General features: G+C 29.8%; 4 protein-coding genes across 4 annotated transcripts; 2 read left to right on the top strand and 2 right to left on the bottom strand.

Annotated features, from left to right (window-relative positions):
• Nucleotides 1-824: 824 nt before the first annotated feature.
• On the bottom strand, nt 825-8,685 carry Phum_PHUM182310 (uncharacterized protein; the record flags this gene model as incomplete). Its single annotated transcript, XM_002425164.1, has 15 exons — nt 825-1,137; nt 1,267-1,435; nt 1,507-1,675; nt 1,749-1,906; nt 1,988-2,096; nt 2,173-2,446; nt 2,523-5,473; nt 5,549-5,632; nt 5,746-5,921; nt 6,003-6,128; nt 6,214-6,719; nt 6,824-7,560; nt 7,660-7,908; nt 8,010-8,258; nt 8,623-8,685. 15 exons carry the CDS (start codon nt 8,683-8,685, stop codon nt 825-827), a joined length of 6,333 nt encoding a protein of 2,110 aa, XP_002425209.1.
• A 184-nt stretch (nt 8,686-8,869) lies between these two features.
• Phum_PHUM182300 (DNA mismatch repair protein pms2, putative) lies at nt 8,870-11,733 on the top strand (the record flags this gene model as incomplete). Its single annotated transcript, XM_002425163.1, has 8 exons — nt 8,870-8,929; nt 9,019-9,178; nt 9,256-9,461; nt 9,539-9,678; nt 9,764-10,112; nt 10,190-10,514; nt 10,586-11,152; nt 11,402-11,733. The coding sequence occupies 8 exons, from the start codon at nt 8,870-8,872 to the stop codon at nt 11,731-11,733; spliced, it is 2,139 nt and encodes a 712-aa protein (XP_002425208.1).
• A 460-nt stretch (nt 11,734-12,193) lies between these two features.
• On the bottom strand, nt 12,194-15,477 carry Phum_PHUM182290 (glutamate-rich WD repeat-containing protein, putative; the record flags this gene model as incomplete). The annotated part of the gene is made up of 7 exons (XM_002425162.1): nt 12,194-12,331; nt 12,410-12,577; nt 12,657-12,825; nt 12,906-13,074; nt 13,147-13,363; nt 13,441-13,724; nt 15,117-15,477. 7 exons carry the CDS (start codon nt 15,475-15,477, stop codon nt 12,194-12,196), a joined length of 1,506 nt encoding a protein of 501 aa, XP_002425207.1.
• Nucleotides 15,478-15,755: 278 nt separating this feature from the next.
• Nucleotides 15,756-23,226, top strand: Phum_PHUM182280 (helicase with zinc finger protein domain helz, putative; the record flags this gene model as incomplete). The annotated part of the gene is made up of 18 exons (XM_002425161.1): nt 15,756-16,567; nt 16,662-16,865; nt 16,943-17,140; nt 17,326-17,608; nt 17,699-17,971; nt 18,068-18,287; nt 18,434-18,668; nt 18,738-18,844; nt 18,922-19,148; nt 19,241-19,639; nt 19,744-20,074; nt 20,156-20,357; nt 20,439-20,595; nt 20,677-20,983; nt 21,099-21,215; nt 21,287-21,730; nt 21,873-22,646; nt 23,216-23,226. 18 exons carry the CDS (start codon nt 15,756-15,758, stop codon nt 23,224-23,226), a joined length of 5,301 nt encoding a protein of 1,766 aa, XP_002425206.1.
• Between the last annotated feature and the right edge of the window lie 2,698 nt (nt 23,227-25,924).

Below are 25,924 nucleotides of genomic sequence, written 5' to 3'. Positions count from 1 at the left end.
TGCATTTATTATCTTGTAAAAAAAAAAAAAAAAAAATATTTTTTTAAATAAAATTTTTCCTATTAAATATAAATAATTAAAATTTTAATTAAATTCTTATCGACTTCGTTCCCTTTTTCCCAAAATTACTATTATAAAATTCAAAACCTTTTGATTTTAAGGTATTTCAATTGGTAAAAGAATTATCGATAACTCAGCTTAATTACACCGTAATGTTCATTTAAAAAAAAAAAAAAATTTTTTTTAGGCTTAAATGTTGTGAATTCTATACCTTAATGGCGTTAAAACCTGTACAGTATATTTAAATATCATTTAAAAAACATTCTTTTATTTATCTATTGTTTTAACAACGTGAAAACGATACCCACATTTTTTCAACTTATTCAGGTTTACTTAAAAAATTTTTTTTCGTACGTTAACAATAATACCGTCGGAAATTGAATACCTTGAAACCTTAAAAATATTTCAATACCTAAAAAAATTTGACTGAATTTTTATTGTTCTATTGTTTCATTATAATAATAATTTATAACGGTGATAAAAAATCTTAGAAATAAGAAAATAATTTTTCTGATTTAGTTTTTTTTTTTTTTAAATACAAAAAGAAATAATAATAATAATAATAATTTATGGTACAAAAACTGTCTGATAAACAATCAATAAATAATTAATAATATAGTTCAAATATTAAGTCTTATAAAAAAAAATTCACAGCACTTTTCATAATTATTATTGTTGTTGTTGTTGTTCAAAAAAAATTAAAAACTGTTTGTATTTTTTTTTTTTTTTTTTTTTTGAAATGATAATTGAATTAATTATAATTTTTACCTTATGAACGTTCTTAAATGTCTGCTCGGTTCATTCCTAATGCTTCGAACGGCTGGCATTCCGCCGAATTGTTCGCTTCTAGTACTCCAAGAAGGCAAAACCCTTCCCCTTCCCAGAAATCTTCCTAAACTTGTTTCCGTTCTTATGGGTAACCTTTCCGACAAGTGAAATTGACGAGCTGCTTCTTCGTGTTGAAGCCAAGAACCTCGACCTCTTAAAAGTCCTCTCGGACTATCTCTACGAGGATAAGTGGGCGCACCGAAAAATCTACCTCTTTCCGATGAATACGCTCGCCCTCTACCTCTCGTTCTCGTTGCGATGATGTCCTAAAAAAAATTTAATTTTTGATTTTTTTTAAAATTTATCACGATAAGAGTAATTTTATTAATGAGTTCATATGAGTTCACCTTGACTACGCGCATCGATATTTTATTATACCCAGTGGGTCCTGTGGGTTGCTGTCCGCAAGTTTCCAAAGCCACAAAATCGTCGACATGAAGCGAAGGAGGTCTCGAGGTATTGGGCGGTCGAGACCTAAACAAATCTCCACGTTGAGGAGCGGCTCTTCCTATGCCACGCCCTCTCATGGGAGTTACCGAAAACACGCCTTAAATGAAAATATTTTATTATTGGTATGTGTATAATTCGTAAATATCTTTAATAATTTGAAAAACTAACTAAAAGGTCTTCTGGTTCGAACTCCGCTACTGTGGTATTTACTAGTGGGTGGTTTTTTAGGATCTTCTTCGTCATCCGTCGCCTTGAGCATGCATATTTTTTCCACTTCGTGTGGCAAATGCAATTCGGGTAGAAAGAAATTAGATATTTCTATTAAATCGCATCCAATCTGCAAAAAATACGAATTAAATTTTAAAGTTTTTTTTTTCTTTTTTTTTTTTAATCTAATACTTCATACTTACCTGATCCATTTCCTGGTCCGAATCATCGCAGGTGGGTAAAGATAACCAATACACAGAATTAAGTTTTTTGTCGTCTACGTCTCCCACGATACAAACGGGCCGAGATGAAAATTGAGTGTTTAAAGGATTCGCAGCTGGTAAAATCACTTCGATAAGTTCTGGAAAAAAAACAAAAACAAAAAATTGTAAAATGCCTTCATTCCGTTTATCCAAACACAAAAGAAATTACTTAAATTAACCTTTTTTTTCTACGGTGACGTTATCACTTTCCGCACTTTTCAACAAACTGACTAAACTTTCCAAATTTTCATGCAGACTCAAAAAGGATTCATCGTTCACACTCCATTCCTAAAAAAAAAAAAGAAAAAATTTCAGCCTCACAAAATAAAAAAAAAAAGTATAATTGATTGAAGAAGTAGCCAACTTTTATCATAGACTCTAATTGTATTATAGGATGAGGTTTCTCTTCGTTTTCAGGTTTACCCCATTGTACAGTAATGGCAAGTTCTTGAGGAGTCATTAATTGAGTGCGAGGTGGTAAACCTGAAACTTCAACGTCTTCTCCCACGTTCATGAATTCTCTCAATAGACCCAAAGCGGTGCACAACACGTTTAAACTATCCGTGCTTTCCTTGCTTATGTTCTTGCATATTTTTAACAATAAATTCCATATCGAGTCATTTTTTGTTTCCAAGCAACTAAAAACATAATGATTAAAGTTAATTATAATAGTTTTTAAAAAACAGGTACATTTTTAACGAAATTTTATCTTACCTTCTTAAATAGTAAAATCCGTAGTCGTGTTCCGTCAGAAGCATCAAAGCTTTTAAAGCTGATAAAATTGTCATAAACGAATGTTCCTTATTACCGATGTGATCCAACAAAGCCGAAACAAAAATATTTAATAATTCTTTTGATGGTAATGCATTAGCTAAAAATATATCGTTGACGGACGCGTCATCTTGACTTTCGATTGAAGATATGGGTACCAATGTAACATCTGCATCGAATAAGGCTTGCAAAATTAATATGACGTGTTCTTGAACCTGAGAGTGAGTCACGACATTAGACGGAGTCTGAAGAATCGTAGCAAATTTGCTCGCCACGGGCAAATATTTCTCGTCCGATTTATTATTATTATTTCCTGTGATTAAACTCAGTATAGCAGCTTTTATACTAGAGTGACTGACTAAACACGCGAGAAAGTTAAGAAGTCTGAGAGTGTGAGATGTGCATGGAATTTCCAGAGAAGAATCCGTCGCCTGATTCGTTGTAGGTTTTTGTAAAGTTGTCAGCAAAGGATCCAAAACTGCTCTTCCGACGACGAGTGCGGTGGGTGCTGCTAAATCTGCTAATTGCATACAAACACGTCTCACGAGTTGTAGTAACGGCGCATAACTGCTTCCCGCCATTGTGGATATCAAGTCATGGATAAGCGGAGATAAACTGAGCAAATGTGCACTCCATAATTTTCTACTGTTTATAATGTTATTGATTTCGGCTTGAGATAATTCGGTTTTCGTTGGTACCGGCGTGGGTAGTGGCAATAATTCCGACAGCAACAAGAAACCGGGAATGAACGTAAAAGAAGACTTGGTTATATATTTCAACACGTCCGAGATCATCAACGTCCATAAAGATTTGGTAAATGTTTCTGCTTCGGTGGCATTTTCACTCGCTACGGGTTGCGTGTACGCCAACAATGTTTCGACAACGTCGCGGCAAACTTTTTGAAAACTTGAAAAACATTCGGAATTCGGTTGAAATGCTTGCATAAGAGTAAAAATTTGAATGAGAACGTTCACGTGAGTTAAATCTTTGTAATCGGTATTTCGAACCGATATAACGTACGTAATCATTCTCCTCATGAGCATTATGCAAGGTTCTATAAAAGACATTAAATTAGATCCTTGGTATCCGAGTAAATTAATCGAATGGACGAAAGGTTGTTCGTAATATTCTAATATTTTCGTTAATATGGCATTGAAATGACTCAAACAATCCAACGAATAAAGTTGCAAAATTATGTATTTATACTTGAGTTCCGTGTATTCGTCTTCGTAATTGAGAGTATTTAAATCGCTTTCATTTTTGGGTATGCCCAAATGTCTTAAAATTCTAACGCACGTTATCAAATCACCCGGTAATAATTGGCATGCTTCAATGGTCGAATATTTTTTTAAAATGTCACACAGAGGTTTTACATCTTCGTACGATATTATATTCGCCGTTTCCAAAGGTTTCAACCATGGCACCACGTCATTCAAATGACTTTGTTTATCACTTTCCGCCAACTCTAATAACGTCCTCCCAAATTTTTTTAAAAATAAAACGTCATCCGAATATTTAATAGTCAATATAATTAAATCTAAAACGTAATTTCTAACGGCTGATTTTTTATCAGAATTTTGTATCACGTCCAAAAGTATTTGCATGTTGTCGTCCAAACTCAAAACGAAAGCGATTTGAAATTTTCCCACCGACGTGAAAGAAATACTGTAGAGTTCGTGAAAAATATCGAATAATTCTCCGTGCGAATCTTCACGACAATCCAAACAAACTATTTTATCTAAATGTTGTAAAATTTGCAATCTGCAAGTAACTTCCATTCCTAAATAAGTCGTCGTTCCCGGTATGACTTCGATGTAGTCTTCGGATAATTGACAACACAAAGCTTTCAATATGTTGTTGCTCACTTCCGGGTTTATCGATAAAAATGCCAAACCGTCTTGTCTGTCGGAAAAATTTTTTATTAAATTTTGAATTACTCCCATGATTGATAAATTTGTTTTTCTGTTCGACAACAAAATGGCTATTATTTCTAAAAATTTGTGAGTTTTAAAATATCTGTACAAAAACATGACGGTGTTACCGGATGGTATGTTAATTTCAAACTGCGATTGCACCGGTAAAAACCTTTTCGGCTGCGATATGAGAACGTCCGCGTGCTTGTAAACTTTTTCAATTTCCTTCAGGTAAACCAAAACATTATTGTTATATTCGCACTCTTCATTTCCCTTTTCTCGTATCGTTTCTTCGATTTCCATTTTTAAATTTTCTAACGTATCGTACGTGTGAATTTTTTTGAGCAACGAAGTTATTCCAAATTTTACTCTCACCAATTGTTTTCCTTTGAGCATATTAAAAAGATGCTGATAACCGTTTAATGGTTCCGTTTTTACATCCCCGATAACTAAAACGAATTTTCCCGTGAGAAAATGACGAATTGATTTTTCCTCGATCAAACTCGAATCCAAAGCTTTGAGAATCATCAATTTGATCGAGAGCGCCATGTATTCTTTGTAAAAAAGTTGCATGAGTTTTTGTTGGATTTGAAGTTCCGTAACTAATTTTTCAACGAGCCAACAACCGCAAAGACAAATAACGTCTGCCAACCGAATCCCAGCTTTGATGTGACGAACTTTAAATGCGGGTTGAGCGTGATTCACGGCAACATCTATGTTGAGACCAATGTCGACCCATTTTAATAAAAGCGGCATAACCGGATGATTTTCCGTAACCGTTGCCAATGCTTTGTCCACGAGTGGTAAAATTTGTTCCACCGCTTGAACCCAGTCTTCTTTGATATTTTCCAAGTCGTCGATTTGAATATGTTTAATTACGTTGTACAATTGAACAAGATCGTTATTTTTATCTTCCGCTTTGATTCTTTGCAAATAAAATTTTTCCTTTTCGCAAATGGTCAATGAAGGATCCAAAAAATACTAGATTAAAAACAAACATCCTTTAATTTTACAACTGTTATATAAAAACTCAATTGGAAAAACTTAAAAACTCACCTCGAGAGGTTGAATTTGAAATGTGAATGGATTAAACGGTTTCACTATTTCTTCCATATCATCGGGAAAATCGTACTCCATGTCCTGATATAAATGCAATAAAGGTAATCATCAATTTCGTTATTTAATGTGTAATACATTTAAAACATTATTTATAAATATAATCGAAGAAAAATATTTTGAATAAAACTGCAAACCTGTGAGTCAGATTCATCGATGATATCTTCGTCACTAAGAATTGGCTCAAATTGTTCATCATCCAAAGTTGTTTCCTCTTGAACCGATGGAGACTGTCCGTAACTGGGACTTTGAGCACAAGAAGTTCTATTAAATTTTGAAGGTGAAAGAGCAGGAGCTTGTAATGTCTTCGGAGCTAAAATTTTGTCACATTAATTTCGATTTTATAAAACAAATTTTTTTTTTTTTTTTTTTTAAACTTTTAAAAAAAATTTACCGGCTGTTTCGATTTTTAAATTTTCCACCGTTCTGGTTTTTGAATGCGGAGATAAATCTGACGGTTTTTTAAGTTCTTCGTGAGACTCGGAATAAACTTGACGACTATTCGGTGAACTGTATTCGGCTTTAAAAATGACATTTAAATAGTTTTATAATATTAAAATTTGATTTTAAAGACATTTTGAAAAAAATTTTTTATTGAAACCTACTTCTTCGTTCAGGAGACCAAAATCTCTCGGTCGGAGTATAAGGCCTTTTTGGAGATCTAGATGGTGGAGATTTCGGTCTTTTACGATAATTGCTCGCATCGGAACAAGGGCTTCGATCTCTTTCTCTATCTTTTGGCCTTTCTCTTTCCCTTTCTCTTTCTCGCTCTTTTTCTCTATCCTTATCCCTTTCACGTTCTCTTTCTCGTTCGCGGTCTCGCTCTCTATCCCTATCTCTGTCCCTTTCCCTGTCTCTATCTCTATCCCTCTCACGATCACGCTCTCTATCTCTTTCCCTATCTCTTTCGCGATCACGCTCTCTTTCTCGTTCACGTTCCCGTTCCCGTTCACGCTCTCTTTCACGTTCTCGTTCTCTATCACGATCCCTATCTCGATCTCGATCACGTTCTCTATCTCGGTCTCGATCCCGGTCTCGGTCTCTATCTCTGTCTCTGTCTCTTTCACGATCTCGTTCTCTATCCCAAGAGGTTTCACGATAAGCCGGAGCTCTGCCAAGAAATATTATAATAACAATAAAGTTTAAGTTTTTTATGAAATACACTGAAACATATAGTTTTTTTTAATTTTCAAAATAATAAAGGTAATAAGATACCTGTGTCTTATTTCGGTTGATTCACTTTTTTCTCTCCACGACCTGTCGGTTGATCTTTCTCGTTCTCTTCTTCCTCTAACGTTGCCTCTTTCCTCACGCACACTACTTCGTTCTCTGTCTTTAGTTACTTTATTTCTATCACGTCCAACGTCATCTTTTATACTCCCTTCTCTTTCTTTTCTATCCTTGTCTCTTACATAACGATCTCTATCCCTCTCTCTGTCTCTATCCCTATCCCTATCTCTTTCTCTATCCCTGTCTCTATCTCTTTCTCTGTCTCTATCACGATCTCTCTCTCGATCTTTTTCTCTATCTCTATCTCTCTCTCTGTCTCTTTCCCTGTCTCTATCACGATCTCTTTCCCTTTCTTCACCCTCTTCTCTTCTTCTCCATTCTCTATCCTTGTCACTTCTCCTGTCCCTGTTTCTATCATCCCTTTCAAATTCTTTTTCATTTCTTATTGCCGGTCTATCATCGCGGACTTTCGGAAGTTCTCTTTCATCCTTCCCATCAATATTTCCATCCCAATATTTATCCCTAGACTTTTCTTTTTCTTCATTTCTTTCAATCCAATCGCAATTTTCCCCATTCATATTTCTACTTGGACTAACATTAACTTCTACTTTTGTATCACTTTCTAATGGAACATGCTGCTCCCATGGCTTGGATGCATCCCACGATTGAGGAGCATCATATTTTTTATTATTGGCATTATAAGCATCATTAATAGGTAATGGCTGAAAGGCAAAAAAAAAAAATTTTTTAATGATCCTTTTAATTATTAAAAAAAAAAAAAAAAAAAAAAAAAAAAAATTAATGAAAGCCAAAATTCATACAACAGGGTTAGGTTGAACATTTGTAATGGGCCATCCTTCAACATAACCATGATCTTGTGAATTTTGCTGATATTCCGGTGCATAATTATATGATTGATCTATATACATATTTTCTGGTTGTTCTGGAACTGGAGCATGTTGCTGAACCAAAACAGGAGGTGGTGGAGGAATTCCTTTACTCAGAACTCCATACAAAGCAAGTGTTATTGTTGTATATAATCCTTTTAAAACTAAACCATCAGTTGGAATCTTCTAAAAAATTAAAAAAAAAAAAAAAAGATTGATTTTTGCAAATAAAAAAAAAAAAAAAAAAAAAAATTTTATAAAGTTAATATAAGAAAAAACATTACTCTTTGACTGCATTCTAATTGTATATCAACATTTTCTCTGTATTCTAAAACACCCAATCTTTCAAAAGTTGATGCACCAGGTTTACTTAAATCATTTACAAAAAAGTCAATTTTAAATTGAGAAGGATTTGTGGCACCAAGTCTGACACCTCCAGGAAAATCTGCTTGAACCCTAGCTCCCAAAGGAATTATTCGAATTTCGCTAATTATCACTGGTTTAGGAAACTGCACTAAGTCTAAATTGATCTCCTACAATTTAAATCTTAAATAAATAATATATACATTTTACACAATTATAACCATATTATTAATATCATTTGATTACATATAACATTTAAGTGTTATCAATATTTATTTTTTAAATACTATTACAATGTACAATACCAAAATGTAAAAATGTGTATCACTACATATAATATAATATATTGAGGGGGATGGAAAAAAAAAAAAAAAGGGTTTTTGCATTTTTATTAATTATTTTACCGCATCACAGTGAAAACGAATTGTAAAAACTAAATTAACTGTGAAATATTTAACATTAAACAGTTATTAAATTTATAATTAAAACTTGCCCCAACAAAAGTCTTAAATAAAATCAACGAAGTACACATACCCCGGAAGAATCATGTGAAAATGTGTCAAAAAATAATAACTCTTCAATATTTTCAGACGCCATTTCAAACCGGCATTTTGTATAATGACAGTGTAGCCAACCTTATACCTTTATTTAAATCAATACGTAAGGCCCAGAAAAAATTTTGGGGGTAAATCTACAAATCTTATTTTTAAATTTCTTTAAATATGATTATTTATAAATAAAATCCTTTATTATTCAACCGATTAATTATAAACTAAAAAATATGGTTGAATTTATACGACCCATTGATAAAACAACCATTAATCAAATATGTTCCGGCCAGGTAAAACTGTATTTAAAATAATTATTTAAAATTAAACGAGGTTTTTAAGAATCTGAAATACGAATGTAGAAAACGTTTTTTTGGCGTAGGTTGTTCTTACTTTGGCAACAGCAGTAAAAGAATTACTAGAGAACAGCCTTGATGCGGGTGCCACAAGTATTCAAATTAAATTAGAGGAATATGGTAGTAAGGTAATTGAAGTCATTGACAATGGTTGCGGTGTTAACGAAGATAATTTCCAGGCTCTGAGTATGACAATAAAAACTTTTTATATAATTTTAGAAAATGTAATACATTCACATTTACTAATTGTTTTTTGATTTTAGCTTTAAAACATCACACATCGAAAATTTCAGAATTTTCAGATATATATAATGTTAAAACTTTTGGCTTTAGAGGAGAAGCATTAAGTTCATTATGTACTTTAAGTTCAGTGACCATAACTACTCAACATATAAATGCTCAGATAGGTGCAGTTTTAAAATTTGATCATAATGGAATTATTAAAAGCAATACTAAAATTCATAGAAAGGTTTTCATGTCTCATTAAAATAATTATCATATGTATTGTTGATTTAGAATGAAAAAGAATGTTTTTTTTTTTTTTAGGTAGGAACAACAGTTAGGTTAGAAAATTTGTTTTGTACTCTTCCGATTAGAAGAACAGAATTTTTAAAAAATCTTAAAAAAGAATTTTCTAAAATGTGCACAGTATTGTATGCTTATGGACTTATTTCCACTGGAGTAAGGTTGCTATACAATTTATATATAATTATTATTTTTTTTTGAATTCGCAATGATTTTTTCTTACTAATAAATATATTTTAATTATAGAATAACTTGTACTAATCATGTAGTAACAAAGTCTAAATTTCAAAATAAAAATGATCAAGATAATTTAAAAAAGAATTTCACAACTACAATAATGGATATCGAAGGAAAATCCATCGAATTTAATATAAATTCAATTTTTGGCATTAAAGAAAAGCAAAATTTGTTAAAATTTGTACAGAAAAATCCCAGTTTAGAAACTTTAAAAGAATTTAATATTGAAAGTAAAAAATTTAATTCCGAATTGTATAAAATTGAAGGATATATAAGTTCTTGCAGTCATGGTTGTGGAAAATCTGGTTCGAATAGACAATTTTACTATATTAATCAGAGGCCGATTGATCATCCTAAAGTGAATGAATATTTAATTATTATTTAATTGTGTTATATTAATTATTGTGATTTTAATTTTAATTTTTAATTTTTTAGATTTTTAAATTAGTTAATGAAACATATCATCAATTTAATTCTCATGAAGATCCTTTTGTTATACTACACATTAAAGTAGAAGATGGTTTATTCGATATTAATTTAGTTCCTGACAAACGTCAAGTTTTAGTTCAAAATGAAAATTTTCTTTTGGCAACACTTAAAGAATCTCTTCTCGACATGTTTAAACTTATTCCCTCTACATTAAAAGTGAACAATATAGGTTTGTTAAATATTAAATTCGAAAATGATAAATCATCTGATAAAGTTAATTGTACACAATTGGAAAATGAAAAAGAAAAATTTAACTTAAAAAAAAGTGAAGGTGAGTACACGAGAAAACATTTACTTAATTCAAAATTACTTATTCACGCTAAAGATATTTATATTTTATAGATTTGAAAATGAATCTTAAAAGATTTCAATATTCGTCTCAAAATTTAAACAACACAAATAATTCAAACATGTCGGAATCGATTCCATCAAATAAAATTTCAAATAATTTTATTTCAAATACCTCTTGTTCGAGTAAAGATATGTTCGTACAAAAAAAATTAAAAGATTTTCTTGTAAGTGATTCTGCGGATAACGATCAACAACTAAATGATGTAACGGAAAATTTAAAAACGGAAATGACGAAATCACCACCGAAATCAAAACAATTACTTTTTCCGACACAGAATTTTTCAAATTATAAAATTACGATTGAAAATTCAAATGATAACAAAAGAAAATTAGAAGAAAAAATAATAAATAATATTTCAATTGATCAAATTAATCAGGTATACGAACCTAAACGAATAAAATATGATGAAAACATCACCGGTCACGTTGCAGAAATCAAATCTGAAACTCTTGAATTCGAAAATATTTCTAATAACCTAGAAGAACAAGAAGAAAAAAATGGCGGATTAGATATTAATACAGAAAAATATGATGAAGGTTTAGATAATAAATTCAGGAGTAATAGAAACACTTTGACGTACGATATTAACATGAATACCTTAAAGGAAATGGCTATTAAGGAACAAGTAATAAAAAAAAACAGAAACGATCAAAATGAAAAAATAGAAATTAAATTTTTAGAAAAAATAGAACCTAAAAATAACGATAAGGCTGAAATGGAATTAACAAAAGTAATAAAAAAAGAAAATTTTCATGAAATGGATATAATTGGACAATTTAATTTAGGTTTTATAATAACAAAATTAGGATCAGACATATTTATTATTGATCAACATGCAAGCGATGAAAAATATAATTTTGAAATGTTAAAATTAAAAACGGTTATGCAATGTCAAAAAATGGTCAATCCGGAAACATTAAATTTAACCGTCGACAAAGAAGAATTAATGTTAGAACATGAAGAAATATTTAAAAAAAATGGATTCCATTTTATTTTTGACGAAACCCAAGTCCCGACCAAGAGAATAAAATTAACGAGCGTTCCAATGAGTAAAAGTATCGTTTTCGGTAAAAACGACGTTGAGGAATTATTATTTTTGTTAGAAGAAGTCACTACTGATAAGATAATTATAAGGTAAACAATCATTTTTATCGGAAAACAACGGAAAAATTTTCAATTTTTCTATTAATTTTTCCTTTTTCCCCCCAAATAAAAGGCCGACTCGTGTGCAAAGTATATTCGCGTCCAGAGCTTGTCGCAAATCCGTCATGATTGGAACTCCATTAAATTTAAAAGAAATGAGAAAAATAATTGATCACATGGGAGAAATGGAACATCCTTGGAATTGTCCACACGGAAGACCGACCATGAGACATTTAGTTAATTTACAAATGATTTTTGCACAATAATAATAATAATAATAATAATTTTTTTTCTTTTGTTATTTTACTCTGTTGTTGTTGTAATTTTTATTAAAAACTGCTGATATTAATATAAATAAATAAAATTTCTTTTTATATATATATTTTTGTTTACACCAGCATTATTCCTTTTTCGTTTTTCTTTGTAAATAAATTTTTTAATAACAACCGACCAAACTACACGCTTATAGTCCGAAATATATTAAATCCACTAAGTGCCGTACTAATCACTAAACCAGGTATGTGAGGATGCCAATGAAGTTCTTTGATTTCTTGCTGTCCCTGATGAATGAACAACAGTTGAGGTGGCACATTCTAAAACGACATAAAAAAAAAATATAAATTTAAAAACCAATAAATAAATAAATATTAGTTATTAATCATTTTTCTCACTTCGATTTCTTCTTCTTTTGATTCTTCATCTTTTTCAACGCTTAAATCCCACAATGCGATTTGATTGTCTTCTCCCCCCGTTGCAAACACGGTGGATTCAGTCGGATGCCATTCGACCGTCGTGACGGGAGCCGTATGATGTTTAAATGTAGCCACGGGTTTTTCCGACTGCAAATACGCGGATTTATAAAAAAATTTAATTTAAAGTACTCTTGATGAAATAATTAAAACAAAATGCAATACGGACTTTGAGTTGTCTTAAATCCCAAATGTGTATGAATCCATCATCACCTCCGGATACTATGAAAGGCTCGTTTTTATTCCAGTGAATCACGTTGACGTCACTTTTATGTGCGTTTTCCACCGTAATCATGCATGCTTTTTGTCCCGTCGCTCTGGTATCCCAAATTCTAATTCTATATAAGTAAACATTGCACCAAATTGTATTAAACAAACTAAAACTAAATTAAAATTAAAATTTTAAAAAAAAACGAACGTTTTATCTACGGAAGCCGAACAAAGAACGTGTCGCTCGTTTGGAGACCATTGTAAATCTTCAACGGAATTTGTATGACCGATCAACGGCCTTTGATCGACTCTCCATCCGGATTCGTCAAATTGCCAAAGATGAATATTTCGTTTACAATCTCCGGTTGCAAGAATGCCTTAATTTAAAAAAAAAATTATTTTATGTCCAATTCAAAGAGAAAAAACAAAAAATTGTAACCGTTAAAAACCTTCGCTCGTGGGACACCAATCCAATGCAAATCCCTCCGACTGGTGTCCGGAAAATGTAAAAATGGGTTTAGTTTTAACCGTCAAATCATCTTGTCTGTATTTCGAAAGCAACGCCACGTCGTTAACGGCTTGAATTTGAGTTTTGAGATCCCAAATGTAGACTTTTCCCAATTCCGACCACGAAGCAGCTAATATTGTATTATTTGCAATCGTGCTCTGAAATTAAACAAACAAACGAATTTTGAAAACGTTCGCGAATCATTCACGATCACGTGATAAAAATGGCGGATTACTCTTATTCGATTAATACATCCGTAATGAGCTATCGATGCGTAATCCATTCTTGGTTGATTTTCTTCGCTTTCCTCTTCGTCTTCATCACTTTCTTCTTCTTCGTCATCTTCATCATCTTTTGTATTTTGTGTCTTGTGTAAATTTGATGTTTTCATAACAATTATGCAATTTTCGTTAAGTTTCGATGCTTGCGTTCCAGCCACCAAATAACACGTCAATGGAAATTCACTACGATTTGTTCCCAATTCATCTTTAATTATGTCAAAACTTAAACATGGAGCTCCTATAAAATAAATAATTTATTATAAAATTCCTTTGCTTGAAATTTTGTAAACAAATTTTTACCTTTTATTTATTATTATGTATTTTTCAATTTTTTTCCAACTGGTTATTAAGGTACATTTGATTACGTCACAAGTATTGATTTAACATAATTTAAATAAGTAGAAGACATTGACAAAATTTCATGTTCTTTTTCGTTAAAAGAGAATGATTTTTATTATTGTTTTTCAATATGATTGAGTGCACCATTAATTGAATTTTTAAAAAATTTCTCTTTTAGTTTTACACGGAGAAATTTTAAAATTAAAATTAGATAATTTTTTAAAAACATGAGTCGGTGAATCTGGTATTATACTTTTATTAATGTCATTTAAAAATGACTTATTAACTTTGCTTTTATTTTTATTTAATTTAATTTGTTCTTTAGCAAAATTATCTCTATTGCTGATGTTAAACGTCTCATTCAAATAATTTTTCAATTTGTCTATATTTTCATTTTCATTCGATTTTATCTTACTAGTTACTTTTATTTGATCCGGAGAAGTTATTGGCCTGTAAAATCTTGTATTTGAATCGTTATCGAGTCTCTCATTCGTGTCATTAAATTTACCAGAAGAATATTTCAACATGTTGTAAATTTTCAAACTGTATTTTTGAATTTGTGATTGTACATCATTTGAAACTTTCATTAGTGTCTCATTTGTTTTATTATTAACATCTTGGCCGATATTTTTCCAAACGTTATCATTGACAAAAATGGGATAATTTAAGTTTGGGTAGTTGAACATATAACCGGAACATTTAAACAATTGTTCATCGCTCAAATTAATTATTTTTGAATAATTTTTTTTTTTCATTTTTTTTTTTTTTTGTTAATTTAAACAAAGATTTTAACAAACATTTTAATGAAATAAATATTGAAAAAATTATTATTCATTATTTTTTTTTATCAATATCAAATTGAATTTCATTTTTTCTTTTTTTTTTTTTTTTTTTTTAAATCGGGAAATAAATTAAACTGGAAAAATTTTTATTTTATTTTATTTTTATTTTGTATGAATACAAATTATTTAGAAGCCATTTTTTTTTTTTTTTTTTTTTTTTTTTATTAAAAAAAAACAAATGACTGTCTTTTAAATTATTCAAGAATATAATTTGATTAGAGTACTTTTGAAATAAAATATTTTTTTCAAAATAATTATGTACCCAGTGAGAATGAGACAATTCCAAAAGAACATTTTTTTTTTTTTGTTTTTATCAACCGTCTCAACCAAAATATTTACCAATTCGATTTACGAGTCATTTTCTTATAAAAATTATAGTAAAAAAAGAAAAAATTTTCTTAAATAAATTCTAATTTAATAGTATTGTTATGAAAAAAAATAATATTTACCGGTTTGAACTTCACGTAACATTATATAAGCAGATTCATCGCAAACTAATTCTTCGTTATGTCTCAATGGTTTATGCGGTAGGTAAACATCTTTTTTTTTATTATTTTCTACTTCTTCTTCTTCCGTCTCATTTTCACTTTCCCAATTTTCCTCCGATTCATTCATTTTTTCATCATTACACGTCGTCGAAATGGTATCATCGACAATCATATCGTTTAATTCATTATCACCTACTTGTACAACAGACTTTTTCTTTTTTTTAGACTTAAAACTTTTAGTTTTTGAATCGTCGCTACCCGATGGTACTATCGATTTGTTATCTAAATCCTTTTTATCATCGTCCGTGTCCATATTTTCCATTATTAAAAATTATTAAATGTTAAAAATAAAAAAATAAAACTCGAAAGAAAACTTTAAACTCGGGCACCATGTGCTGGATTTACTGTGTGTTCGAGTATGCAACCCTTATTATTCGGGGCCCTTCTCCGAATGAAAGTCATCTAAGAAGGCCTTGACATTGTACAGCTTGTCAGCCATGTTAGATTGATTTTTGACATGTCAAAACAAAGTATTTTTTTTGTTTTATATTTAGTCATACGGCAAAATTATAGCAAAATTCGACGTTTAATAAACCAATAATGAATGAAACCGAACGAAGGGCGCAGGAATATATAAAAAGAGCCGAATGGGAAAAAGCAGTTGAATGCTTTGATCAACTACTTGTAACCAATCAAAACAATAGAAATGGTACTTTACCAAAAGATAAATTAGTTAATATATTAATTGGAAAATCCGAGTGTAATTTCGCATTAGGAAGAAATGATATTGTCGTGCAAGATTGTAGGAAAGCACTTAAACTTTACGTTGAAAATGATGTTTATGGTAGTCAAAAAGATAAAGCAAGAAAATTGTTGATTCAATCATTGATACAAAACAAAAGGTTTTCCGAAGCTGAATCCGTTGTCAAAGAATGGCTTCAAAGAGGAAAAGTGCAATCGGATACGAAAAAAATTTTAGAGCAATTGAAAAATAAATTTCAAAATTATGGGCAAAGAAATCAAAATGTAACATTACAAAAAATTGAAGAAGACTTATTAGTATTACAAGCAACATTGGAAGGAGGGAATAATAATACTACTGTAGGTGAAAAAACAAAGAAAAATATACAAAAATTAGAAATAATGTCAAATGTAAAAGACTCATCTAAAAAAGGTGGAAACACACACAATTTTCGTGAACAGCAAATGCATCAAAAATTATTAGAAAATAATAATAATAATAATAATAATAATTCCGATATGAGAAATAGTCAGGATGAATTTAATTGCAGTTATTGTTCTTTAAAATTTCACGATATAGCATCTTTAAGATCTCACTGTTTAACAGGCAGCCATCAAACAGTTATTATGTCAGATGAAGGAAGAGACTGGAAATATAGACCACCTCCAAGGTAAGATGAAACACAAGAGTAAACCTTTATGAAAATTTTTTTTTTCTATGATTTTAAGAATTGATAATTATTTATTTTTTTTTTTTTTTTGCAGAGGTTTAACAGCTGATGCTTATTCATTATGCGAAAGTTTTCAAGAGAAAGGATGTTGTAGATATGGTGCACAATGTGTTGATGCACACGGACCTGATGAATTATCCGAATGGTCTGAAAGATTTGAATATAGGAGAATGAAATTACAAAGAGCATCTGAAAAACAATTGTATGGAAAATCTTACACCGAGCAGCTTTTGGAAAAGTAAGAGTTTTCTTTTTTTTAATATAACTTTCGATCGATCAATCAACTACATCACTTACTATTATTATATTTTACAGGTGGGTAAATTCTCCCAATCCGGAAAAAGTAATGAAAGACAAATTAGAGGGAATAGATGAATCTATTAGTGGAAATTTAACAACATCGGTTTCATCGAAGAATAGTCAAAGAGAATGGACATTTTTATTAAAAACGAAAAAAAAAATTAGGGCTGTAGCATTACTTCAAGATGCACACAGGAATCATTTTTCATTAAGGTGTGTGTGTGTGTGTGTGTTTAATAAAAAAAAAAAATTTTTTTAAATCAAATAATACCTTTGAAATTGTCATTTATTTAGTAAGTACGCATTTAATGACGTCATTCATACTGTAAAATTGAAAACTAATTAGTGTAAAGAAATAAATAAATAAAGGGATTAATATATTTAATATTGTTTAATAGACAAGTAGCCACAGGTAACAATGCTTCGAAAGCATTGTCATCCACCGATTGGAAACCTGTTAACGATCAAGAATGGACTAGTGCTAAAGATTCATCATCATTGGATTCTGAATCCAGTGAGATTCTGGAACATAGAATAAAAGTAGGATTTAAAACGGAAATATATGGTACATTTAGGCAATCTGTAGTTTTCGATTTTGGAAGTGAACCAGTTTTAGTAAAACATTTGTGCGTTGATGTGGTACCCGTGACTGACGTTGATAGAATTAAAGAAATTCGTAAGGTTGGTAAAATTCGTGGAATTTGGGTAAAAAATGAAAATTTTCCATGGAGTATCACGCATATTTTTTTTTTTTTTTCTTTAAACGATTAGGAACTCACGCTGTCATCATCTGAAAGATGGGATTCGGAAAATTCCGATGTTGTAATTTTCACATCGCCCGTTCTTCAGTTGGTCGGATCTCCGGGAACGGTTGCCGAAGATAGCGAAAAAGAAAAACAATTATTACAATATTATTCAACCCCTAGAGCGGATACATTTCAATTAACACAATCGACCGTTTCGGAAAAAAAATTAACGAAAAATAATTATAGAGATCGTATGCATGAATTGTTGTACGTTGAAGAAATGGCGCGGTACGAACAAGTGAGTGAAAAAAAAAAAATTATTTTTTGTAAAAAAAATTTATGTGTGTGTGCAAACACGTAAGAAAAAATTTTTTTTGTTTGTCTTTTTGCGTAGGTTGCCAGGTATAACTTGACGACAAAATTACACATAGTTAATTGTTATTTACTAGCATCGAATGGAATGGCGAATAGTACGGCAAAATACGCTCATAACGGTGAACTATTTGCACTCATGAGTTTAGGAAAAGATATTTCGGAAGATACGTCAGCCGGAAGACTTATTTTAAATAATTGTTCGACTGTGTTATTGACCGCATCAAAAAGTACTACCAAAGGTATAATAATAAAGACGGGGCGGCAACCTTTTAGCATCCGTTTTTTTTCGAAAAAAAAATTTTTTTTTTTTTTTTGTCAGGAAAAAATCAACCGAGTCCGGTGGAAACGATTCCCATTGGTGATATAAAAAAGGGTAAAAGAACAGTATACGAAGCTTTAATTGAAGACAAAGGGAAAAATATGATTTATTTGAGATTGTCGTCGGCATCGGTGACCGCTCTCAAATTAAAACCAGATTCTGATTTTTTTTGCGAAATACAATTTCAATTAAATAGAGTTCCTTATTGCGAATGGCATTACGCGATCGATAAAATATCCGATTATAAAATTATATTTCCCGATACGTATTTAGAGCCGAACATTCCGTGGACGCCTCAAAGGTGAGTCAAAGGTGTAAGGTGGGTTCGGTCAAATTTGTAAGTTGCTAACGAAAATTCTTTGCATTGCAGACAGTGGACCGATATAATAGATTCTAGGTTAAATTTAAAACAAAGAGAAGCGGTTGTTGCCATAACGACACCGATTTCAACTGCTCTTCCTCCAATTCTAATTATAGGTAAAATTATTATTATTATTATTATTAACACGCATCGGGGATCGTTAAAAAAATAAATTCGTTAATTTTTTTGTTAGGTCCTTTCGGCACGGGAAAAACGTATACTCTTGCCCAAGCTATAAAACAATTATTAACGCAACCCGAAGCGAAAGTTTTAGTTTGCACTCATTCAAACAGCGCTGCCGATCTTTACATTAAAGATTATTTGCATCCGTATGTTGAAGCGGGTCACGAAGAAGCCAAACCTTTAAGAATATATTATCATAAAAGATGGGTTGCAACCGTTAATTCTGTCGTACAAAAGGTGACACACGATTAATATCGAATTTAAAAAAAAAAAAAAAAAAAAAAAATTTCAATTTTATATACGAAAAACGTAAAATTTTTTTTGTGCAGTATTGCCTTATTGAAATGGTTAACGGAATTAGAACTTTTAAAATTCCTACGTTAGAAGATATCGTTAAACATAGAATCGTAGTGGTCACGCTTAGCATATCCATGTACCTTTCGACGCTCGGACTGAAAAAGGGTCATTTTAGTCACATATTGTTAGATGAAGCGGCTCAAGCCATGGAATGCGAAGCTATCATGCCTTTGGCTTTGGCCAACGGAAATACTAGGATAGTTCTCGCAGGGGATCACATGCAACTTAGCCCGGAATTATTTTCGCAATTTGCTCGAGAGCGAAATTTACACGTTTCCCTTCTCGAAAGGCTCTACGATCATTATCCCGCCACGTTTCCGTGTAAAATTCTTCTATGTGAAAATTACAGAGCTCACGAAGCCATAATAAATGTTGGTATTCGTTTTAAAAGAAAAATTTTTTTCTTATTATTATTATTATTATTATTATGTTCGATTTGTCATTTTTTTTTTTTTTTTTTTTTTGTCAAATTTAGTTTACGTCTGAACTTTTCTACGATCAAAAATTAGTAAGTTCGGGTAAACAGCCTCGTCACGAAAGATTTTACCCCCTAACGTTTTTCACAACACGGGGAGAAGATGTACAAGATATCAATTCCACGGCTTTTTACAATAATTCCGAAGTGTACGAAGTCGTCGAAAGAGTTTCCGAACTTAAAAAAAGATGGCCTTCAGCGTGGGGAAAATTAGATGATCAGAGTATAGGAATCATGACTCCGTATGCGGATCAAGTTTTTCGAATTAGGTCCGAGCTTAGAAAACGACGAATGGGTGGAATTTCCGTTGAAAGAGTTTTAAACGTTCAGGGTATGTTAAGCGCGGTGTGACTTTATTAAAATTGTTCAGCATAAATTACAAAAATTACACGTGACGCATGATTTTTTACAGGTAAACAATTTCGGGCAATATTTTTAAGCACTGTTAGAACTCGTAGAACTTGCGTGTGCGACATTAAGGGAGAAGAAAGTAACAAAATAGACTACGGATTTTTATCCAATTCTAAACTTCTTAATACGGCCATAACGAGAGCTCAAAGTTTGGTTGCCGTAGTCGGGGATCCCGTAGCACTTTGTTCCATAGGCAGATGCAGGTAAAACGATCGAATTTACTATTAATGCTTTCTTAAACATTTGATAACGATTAATAAATATACGCCGCGTTGACGCTGCAGGAAAGTATGGGAAAGGTTTATCGAGATATGCAACGAAAATAAAAGTTTGTTTGGAATCACGTGGTCTTTGTTGAGGAGTCAACTCGATGGAGTCGAATTGAAAAAAACTTACACGTTAAATCCGCTTGCCCCGGAATTCGTACCTCGTTCATTTCACGTAAATATGACGTTTGATGTACTCGCAAGTAAATAATTAAATTGATGATAAAGTAATTTTTTCTCTCTCTCTCTCTCACAGAATGAATCGTATATAAAATTACCATCGTTACTCGGAAGTTACGGTCAAGGAATGGTACCGCCAAGATTTCCAGGTCCACCTTACATTCATCCTCCCGTACCTTACCCGGTTTATTACTATTCTAATCCTAATCAACCCGGACCAATATATCAAGTGCGGCCTAATGTTCCTTATCATTTGAATGCGACTAATCCTTGGGCGGGATTCCCGGCTTCATCTCCTACGAATGCGCTCGGTAATCCTAATTGGAATCTCAATATAAAGAAAAAATCTCCAGAAATTCGTAAAGATGATGTTAATGTTTTAAGTGAGTTTTACAAAAAAAAAAAACTTTTTTTATCGTAACAATGAAATTTGTTTCAAATTATTATTATTATTATTATTATTATTATTATCATTAGATTTGGGTCACGATCACAAAGGGCCTGATATAAAGCCGGTTTTATCGTCAATGGAAGGCATAAATCCTCAGGGTCCTCAAAATTTAATGTTAGAAAATTATTTAGGAGTTCGACCTAATCCGATTCCGCATCATTCCAGTAAGTCATTTAATGTGGTCTAGCGTTAGTTGTGAAAGTAATTTATTAATATTTGAATCACGTTCGAACAGATATAGAAGGATTAGGAGATCAACACATACAAATTCATTCGAAGCAACAACCGCATCAAATTCAACAACAACCTCAACAAACTTCACTGATAAGACCCCTTCACCTGGATAAGCCCGAACAAATACAATTTTTAAACAATGTTCATTTTCCCGAAAGGCATTTTCCAAGATCTCAAACTCAGCCTGGAGTTATATCGAACGCGCCTGCGGACTGGCAAAATTTACTTCCTCCGAACACTTCATTAGCGGACGTTTTAGAATCCCGAGGTCTTCAAATGGATTGGTATAGACATCTATTAAATACGGCAGGAATAGAAATAGCGAGTAGATTTAGGGATTTGGTCCTTCGTTCGAGTAGAAAACAAAATCCTTCGCCCGAAGTTAATAGAGCAATGGATGATTTGTTCGGAGATAAATCTCTTCCTCCTTTCCCATTTTTAAACGGTTTACCTCCGAAAGCTCAGGTAATTTTTGAGTTTCGATTCTCATAGGGATAATTAAAGGGATGAATCGAGGGGTTGATTTTGAAAAAAATTTAATTTTTTTTTATTATTATTTTAGATGCCGCCTCACGGTTTAAACGAAGGGATGAGAATTCAAGAAAATGGGGATATAATGAATCACGGAGGTCAAATAAATCGCCCGTTAAAATTAGCCACGAAACCATTTTTACTACAAGATTTGGAAGCGGCCATGTTGCTTTCCGCGAGCATACAACAAACTCCTCTCATAACAAACAACGTCGAACCTTTACCTCTTACTCAGCAACACAGATTCGAACCTGCCCACGATTTAGTCATACAAAATTCTCCGTCCATGCCCTTGTACAGACGTCAACCCACACAAAATCCCGAAACAACAATGAATCCCGTCAATAGAAATTTACCCGAGGAAATCAACGTCGAACAATTTTTAAACAATTTCAACATGATTCATTTGAATTCGAAAGCATGGGAATTGGATAAGGTTCAGTCGGAATTGAAAGTCATCAACCGGGACATGTACATAAACAACATGCAAGAAATGGATTACAATGTAAATAAAAATCAACCGATCCAAGTAACCGGAAATGACAAAATAAATGGGAATCAAATGCCGGGATTTGCAAATTTTTCGAGAGCCATGTTTCAACCTCCGCCCCGTCATTTGGCACCCGCTCCCGTCACGGAAAGTCCCTACATAAACGATTTTCATTTGAACGGGAGAGAGCAAGACATTGACGAGTCCGCGACGACGAGGCACAGCAACATAGAAACGACTTACGCAAGCGTTCTCAGAGCTCAACCGACGAAAAATCAAAGACCGGAAGAAGAAAAAATCGGGGATCCATTCGGAATATTAAAAGATTTAGCTAATTCAAGTTCATCGCGAAGAAATAACGGTCTTTATCAATATTTTTCATAAAAACAAAACAAAACAAAAAAAAAAAAAAAAAAAACACAAAAACACAAAAACAAAACAAAAAACGAAAAAAAAAAACCCAAAAACAAAAAAAAAACAAACAAACAAACAAAAAAAATTATTATTGTTTCTACCATAAGAGAACAAGAAAAAAAAAAAAAATATTTTGTACATAATAATAATAATAATTTTTTTTTTTTCTATCTATCTATCTACTTCTTAACTTTTCTATAAAATTGGTTTTTTTTTTTTTTTTTTCTCTCCCCCCCTATTAAAAAAAAATGTAGGGGGGATAAAAATAATTAAGGGTGGTAAAAAAAAAAAAAAAATTAATAATAACTAGCATTTTCACTTACTTTGTCAAATTTTGTTTTTTTTGACGGTTCCGAACGAAAGTTTTTAATTTTTTTTTTTTGTAAATATTAAATGTAATTTTTCAAGTTATTCCCGCCCAAAAATGAAAAAAAAAAAAAAAAAAAAAAAATTTAATTTGAGTGAGTGAAATTATTTAAATATTGATATACATAGAAAGCTCTTAAAAAGCCGAATGTGTATATATATATAAAATTATTTCTTACTCAAAAAATAAATAAATAAATAAATAAAAAAAAATAAAATTTTATAAAAAAAAAAAATTTATAAAAAAAAAAAAAAAAAACAAAAACAAAATTTGATTTATGATTGATTGGTCGTATGTAAAGTGAAAAATGTTTAATTACTAAAAAGAGAAAGAGAAAAAGTTAATCGATATGTGATTAGTTAAAAAACTAATTAAAAACCCATAATAATAATAATAATAATAAATGAATGAATACAATATCGAATGATAAAAGTTGGGAGAAAAAAAAAATGAAATTAACTGCCCAAATTAATGAATTTTCATTTAAAAAAAAAAAAATTATAAACTTTGCCAACTCGATTATTATTATTATTATTATTAAAAATTAAATTTAAAAAAAATTAAATTTTCCCGTTTTTTTTTTTTTTTTTTTTTTTTTTGTTTACTATCGATTTTAAAAAAGTAATAAAAAAAAGGGAAAATTTAACAAAATAATAATAATAATAATAAAAAGCATGTTATAAAAAAAAAAAAAAAAATTATTTTGTTTAAGTCGTGTAACGTTAATTAAAACTCATGATGATGATGATGATAATAATAAGTGTAAGTGGTGAAAGAATTATATATTATTGTACAGTGTATGTATGAACGCGTGAGTGTGCGTGTGCGTGTGTGCGCGTGCGCGTGTGTATGAGATTATGGGTGTCCTTATTATATAATATTTACATTTATTTCACATTGAAATTTACATATATATATATATATATATACCAGACGATCAATTTACTTTTTTTTTTTTCCCGCAAATAGATAAAAACAAATGTTATCAGTAACCGTTTTTTCTTTTTCTTTTTAAAAAAATAATAATAATAATAGTAATTTGATTGTATGCATAAAACTTTAAGTAAAATAATAATGAATAAATAAAATAAAAATTCGAACCAAAATTAATAATTTTTTTTTTTTATTCTTTTTATCTATATTATGTAAGCTATTATTATTATTATTATTATTATTATTATTATTATTATTATTATTATTATTATTATTATTATTAATTTTTCTTTTTTTTAATTATTATTATTATTATGGACGATTCGATTTATTGATAACGATCAACCCGAGCTAGTAAAAAAAAAAATATATATAAAAAAAATATAAATAAATATAAAATATTTGTTTTTACGCAAAAAAAAAAAAATAAATAAATAAATAAAAAATTTATGAAAAAATATTAATAAAAATAATGTATATTTAATCGATATTTTTAACGGTATCATAATATTATTATTATTTGTTTAAAATGATAATTGTTGTATTATCGAGGGGGGAGGCCCTAAACCTTCCAACAAAAAAAATATAAAAAAAAAAAAAAAAATGTAATTGTAGGAAAACTCTTATTAAAAGAAAATTAGTGTTACTTTATTAATTAGTAAAGTTTACTCTAAAAAAAAAAAAATTGATAATGATAATGATAATAAAAAAAATTGATTTATTATCGATTAATTAATTTCTATTCGCTTTTTTTTATTTTATTTTATTTTATTTTAAATTTGTAACGAATGGAATTAATAATAATAATAATAATAATAATAAAGAATATTAACCTCAAGTATGTTTTATATATATAAATTTAATTTAGAGTGTAATTATTCGAAATTGAAACTATCATTAAAAATTTATAAAATAATAATAATAATAATAATAATAATAATAATAATAATATCGATAAATAAATGTATTGAATTAATTCACAGAAAAAAAACTTTTTTTTTTTTTAATATATATATATGAAAACAAAATTAAACGCGAAAATTTAAATAAATAATTATATATATATATATATAAATATAAATTTAAAAATTGTAAAAACTATTTGAAAAAATAATAATAATGATAATAAAAAATAAATAAATAAATAAAAATTAAACAAAATAAAATAAAATAAAAAATTTTTCAAATGTTTTGAATGAATGAATGTATGAATGAATGAAATGTATGTAATTGTATATAATCGGAATATATGAAATAAATAATATCCATAATAATAATAATAATAAATAAAAATAAATAAAAAAAAACAAAAAAAAAAAAAAAACGTATGACGATAATTAAAAAAATAAATAAATAAATATATATATAAATATTATACACACACACAATAATTAATTGTAAATATATATTAAATTTACGTTTAAGTATTTTTATTATTATTATTATTATTAACTAGCTCGGGTGATTGCAGTAATTTTTTTTTTTTTTTTTTTTTTTAATAAAAATGATAATAAACATTACGAATATATATGTATGTATATCTTTAAATGATGATAAAAAAAAAAATTCAAAAAAAAATTTAAAAAAAAAAAAAAGAAAAAAAATTATAAAATTATCTCACTGTTGTTTAGCTATTAATAATATTATTATTATTATTATCATTATCATTACTATTATTACTATTATTATTTTATAATTATTATTATTATTAATTTTTGTTTTATTTTTTACGGGCATATATATTTAGCATTGTCGGTAATTTTTTAATTTTTATTATTATTATTAGTTTAAAAAACGTATATCTATCTCTCTCTGACGACGTGGATTTATTTTTTATAACGACACTATTATTATTATTACTATTATTAATATAATTATTATTAAAAATTGTTTTGTTTTTTGCC

The sequence above is a fragment of the Pediculus humanus genome, genomic scaffold, assembly GCF_000006295.1.
Source record: "Pediculus humanus corporis 1103172107531 genomic scaffold, whole genome shotgun sequence".
Taxonomy (NCBI): domain Eukaryota; kingdom Metazoa; phylum Arthropoda; class Insecta; order Psocodea; family Pediculidae; genus Pediculus; species Pediculus humanus.
Note: the sequence above shows the minus strand (reverse complement) of the source record. Positions and strands in the feature narration are given on the sequence as shown.